The sequence below is a fragment of the Mauremys mutica genome, chromosome 11 (assembly GCF_020497125.1).
Source record: "Mauremys mutica isolate MM-2020 ecotype Southern chromosome 11, ASM2049712v1, whole genome shotgun sequence".
NCBI lineage: Eukaryota > Metazoa > Chordata > Testudines > Geoemydidae > Mauremys > Mauremys mutica.
This window is the reverse complement of record NC_059082.1, coordinates 73,532,737-73,537,488: the sequence shown is the minus strand read 5'-3', so window position 1 is coordinate 73,537,488 and position 4,752 is coordinate 73,532,737. Positions and strand designations below refer to the sequence as shown.

Genomic DNA, 4,752 nt, shown 5'->3' with positions numbered 1-4,752 from the left:
CAAGGGGCCCACAATTTACAGGTCTGTGTGTGGACCTTCCACAAAAGGTCAAGCACCCATCATGCCACAGCAGAGTGGTGGTGAAGAGCTAGGTCACAACCTGCCTCACCTCCCAGGCAAATCAGTTCAGGGTGGAGAGTGGCCCATGATCATTAACTACAAGACCCCACCATCAATGGGTGGCCCCAACCCCGAGTAGGTTAGAGATTGGGGGCCAGTCTCCAGACTTGCTGGCCAGGGGGTCTCAGGGCACTATAATGCCAGCCTCCACCCTATGAACATCTATGTAGTTTGCATCCGACGAAGTGGGTATTCACCCACGAAAGCTCAGGCTGCAAAACGTCTGTCAGTCTATAAGGTGCCACAGGATTCTTTGCTGCTTTTACAGAACCAGACTAACACGGCTACCCCTCTGATACTATGTAGCTTGGGCACCCCCGACCCCGCACCAGCCAAGAGCCTCTCTCCTCCGCAAGCCAGACTCCAGACCCCCTTCACTCCCCTCCCCCCAGCCAGACTCCATCCCCTCTTCACTCCCTCCTCCGCCATCAGCCAAGTGCCCCTCTTCCCCCCAAACCGACTCCAGCCCCCCCTTCACTCCTCCCTCCCCCACCAGCCAAGAGCCCCTCTCCCCCCCAAGCCAGACTCCAGCCCCCCCTTCACTCCTCCCTCCCCCACCAGCCAAGAGCCCCTCTCCCCCCCAAGCCAGACTCCAGCCCCCCCTTCCCCCACCCCGCGAGGGGGAAGGACGAACTGGGGCGGCGGGTAGAGGGAATTAGTCTAACCCCTCCCGCAACCCCCTTCCCCTCAATTCCGCCTCCCCACGCACGTCGCGCTACTCTTCACGGTGAGCCCCTCCCCCCTGTAGCCCAATCAGCTGGCGAGTAGGAGAGACGGACAGGCCGTGCGTCCAACAGCACGGGCGGGGCGGGGCGCGCGCGGGCAGCAGGCTAGTGTGCGGTCGGAAGGCTCTGGAACGGGCCGGGCTGTACCTGAAGAAGAGGGTCCGGTACATCTGGTGCGCCTCGTAGTATTCGCCCTTCTCCACGCTGGCGCGGAGCTTCCCCTCCACCCGCTGCACCCCACCGCGGTTCCGCCCGCCGCCGCCCTTCGAGGCCTCCTGCTCCGCCGCCGCCATCGCCGCCGCCATCGATGCGGGGGGGGAGAGGGGGGGGCGGAGAGAGACACGGGCCCGGCCCCGCAGCTGCCTGCTACACACAGGCCCTGCTGCTCTCTACCCGGGCCGGCTTCCGTCAGCCCCGCCCACCAAGCAAGACGGCAGCCTGGGCGGGCCAGTGCCCGCCGCGCAGCGCAGCTTCGCGGTGGCGACGCCACACCACGTGACTCGGCGTCGGGCGGGGGAGGGAGGAGGCTATGGGGGCGGGGCGGTAATCGCAGTGGAGGGGGTGGATGGAGAGCGTGGGCTGAAGGGTGGGTGGAGCGCGGGGAAGGGGGAGGGGATGCAAGGGTGGGTGGAGCGAGGGGAGGGGGGGTGCAGAGGGCTGTTGGTTTGGGTGAGATCCCCGCTGGGTTCTCCCAGCTGGAGGGAGGGTTGGGCTCCTCTCACAGGATGCCTGGCTAAGGCTGCTGCAAAGGCGCCTGTCCCAGCCCACTGGGGCTTGTTTGGGTGCCCTTATGCTTTGCTAGTCATTTAACCTGCTTTTTTTTTACCTTAGCAATATGAGGGACGTCAAGCCTGGTTTTGCAGGGGGATCTGTAGAGGGTCTGAGCAGAGGTGGAGTGTGAACTCGCCTTAGCTCAAGTCATGCTGGATCTTTTACAAAACCAAACTTTCTCAAATATGTGTATTTAGTCGTGAATTAAATAAGGCATCAGTGTGGAGGCAGTTTTGTCAATAAAATTATACGTGATCCAGGACTAGCTGCTCGAAGCAATCATTTAAGGTGTCAAAAAACTATCTCAGCATCCCTTCATGAGGTGGTGTGTACCCAGTCAATATGGGGATAGTTGAAATCCCCCATTATTATTTTTTATTTCAATAGCCTCTCTGTTCTCCCTGAGCATTTCACAGTCACTATCACCATCCTGGCCAGGCGGTCTGTAATATAGCCCTACTGCTATATTCTTATGGCACAGTTTGGTTCATTTAAGATTTTTACTTCATTTGAGTCTATGCTTTCTTTCACAGAGAGTGCCACTCTCCCACCAGCATGACCTGTTCTGTCCTTCAGAAATATTTTGTTACCCTGGTATTACTGTGTCCCATTGATTATCCTCATTCCATCAAGTTTCTGTTATATCAATATCCTCATTTAATATGAGACACTGTAGTTCACTCATCTTTAATATTAGACTTCTAGCATTGGTATATAAGCACTTTAAAAACTTGTCACTTTTTAGCTGTCTACCATTACATGATGTAATTCCATGGGACTTTTTTTTCTTTTGACTGTTTCTCATCAGATCCTACCTGTATTTTATCATCTTCCATCCTCTCCTCATTAGGACATAGAAAATTTCCATTTATAGATCTTCCCCTAAGGGATGTCCAAACCACATGCTCCTCCGCACCTGTTGGCTTTCCCCCAGCCCTTAGTTTAAAAACTGCTCTATGGACCTTTTAATTTTAAGTACCAGCAATCTAGTTGCATTTTGGTTTAGGTGGAGCCTATCCTTCCTGTATAGGCTCTCCCTTTCCCCAAAATTTCCCCAATTCCTAATAAATCTAAACCCCTCCTCCCTACACCATCATCTCATCCACACATTGAGATCCTGCAGTTCTACCTAACTAGCCCTGTGTGTGGAACTGGAAGCATTTCAGAGAATGCTACCCTGGAGGTCCTGGGGCTTCAATCTCTTACCTAGCAACCTTAAATTTGGCCTCCAGGACCTCTCTTCTATCCTTCCCTATGTCGTTGGTACCTACATGTACCATGACCACTGGCTCCTCCCCAGCACTACACAAGCTTATCTAGAGGTCTCGAGAGATGCACAACCTTTGCACCAGACAGACAAATCACCATACGGTTCTCCCAGTCATTGCATACCCAGTTATCTGTTTCTAATGATCAAATTGCCCATTTCTAATACCTGTTTCTTCCTAATAACTGGAGTTCCCTCCCACAGAGAGGTATCCTCGGTATGAGAGGATACCACATCATCATCTGGAAGGAGGATCCCAACTATGGGATCATTTCCCTCTGCTCCTGTTGGATGGTCTCCTTCCCGTAGGCTTTCATCCTCAACAGCACAGAGGCTGTCAGACCAGGGGTGGGACTGTTCTACTGTGTCCCTGCAAGTCTTGTCTATGTACCTCTGTCTCCCTTAGCTCCTCCAGCTTAGCCACCCTGGTCTCCAAAGCCTGTACAGTCTCTGAGGGCCAGGAGCTCCTTGCACCAAATGCACACATAAGCCACCTCCCCATTGGGACACCACTTGTTGGGGCAGACAGCTTGATGTTTTGGGTCAGCACTAAGTGAAACTTTTGACACTTCACAAACATTTGCACATACAGATGCTTGTTTTTTTTGCAATAGCATGCTGCTACAGACCCATCAGTCCACAACAGAAAGTGAATCTGGATGTTCTACCCTGTAGTTGCAGAATGCTTTAGAGTGCATTTGTCAATACGATTTGCAATAATGTCAGACAATGTAGAGATGCTACTTTATTCTCAAGGTTCATTACAACAGGAGTCTTCACTTAAATATATGACCAAAACCCATTTAATTTTGTAATTGGCTACCCATTACAAGCATGGTGCCTTTCCACATATTTAAGTGCCCATAAGTAGTTACGAGGTTGGCTGTGGCATATTTTGTGTTTTGCTCTTACGAATGAGTGAGGAATTATTTGGTTGTACAACACCTAGAGTGTGTTAGTTAAAGTGCAAAGGATTCTGCACACTAAGGCTGGAATTGTGAATACACAAAAGGTCCTATTTACATTGCACTGTTTTAATACTGTAATTTGATAGTGCCTGTGCAATGCCTTGCATCTACACACAATAGCCACTGGAGGTGTTTTACAAGCATTGTTTGCAACACCTCAATGTCTTTAGTAGCTAAGCCCGTCTGAACCAGGTAAGCCTAGAATTGCTTCTTCTAACAGTGGGCAGAAAGCCACAAGTATTGCAGTTGCTGAGCTAGTCCTCAATTCCCACAATGCAGTGTCTCATGCTTGGGAGACTAAAGCTTTTGCTCTCAGGAACAGTTCTAAGTAGTAGAACTAGTTTTGAAACAATTTTTGGTACATCCAGAGTACACCTTACAGCTCATGGAAGTGGAGTTATGTTGGTGTAATAAGGCACATCAGGAGGAGGAAGGCTGTAGACAATGACATAATTAAGTTGATACAAGTTGCCTTATGTCGACCTGTGTAGTGTAGACCAGGCGTAAGGGACAGAAATTTATGTATCACCAAAGTCTGCCTCTCTTCTGCATGCATAAATCCCTTTTGACAGAAGACAATGAAAGCAAAAGGCAGAGCTTTCTGGAGAGCAGGAAGAGAGTGAAAAGTAGACGATTACCCCCCCCCTGCAGTTCCTGAAGGAATTTCCCACATTAAATGTTTTTATTTATATATAGTACTGCTCTGCCCTGTGTCCATTTACCATCCTTTCTCACCACAGCTATGGGATATATCCTCACAATAAAGTTGGACTTAACTTCACCTCAGTTTTATGCTGAAATGTATTTGCTTATTAAAGATGTAGAAAAATTGATTTATTCTAAAAGCGGTTACCCTACATTAGTTATTTTAGCCCAAATAGTCAAACAGATTCAGCATAAA

At 50.1% G+C, this 4,752-nt stretch overlaps 1 protein-coding gene across 2 annotated transcripts in view; it reads right to left on the bottom strand.

Moving 5' to 3' along the window:
* The window catches only part of GET4 (guided entry of tail-anchored proteins factor 4), a 19,920-nt gene extending 18,644 nt beyond the window's left edge, over positions 1–1,276 (bottom strand). The window contains exon 1 of one of the 2 annotated variants that reach the window (XM_044981182.1): positions 993–1,276. In XM_044981182.1, coding sequence (XP_044837117.1) covers positions 993–1,150 — 158 coding nt within the window. In that variant the 5' untranslated portion in view covers positions 1,151–1,276. The remainder of the gene's footprint in view (positions 1–992) is intronic. The other variant, XM_044981183.1, reaches the window with a different exon arrangement.
* Positions 1,277–4,752: the final 3,476 nt, after the last annotated feature.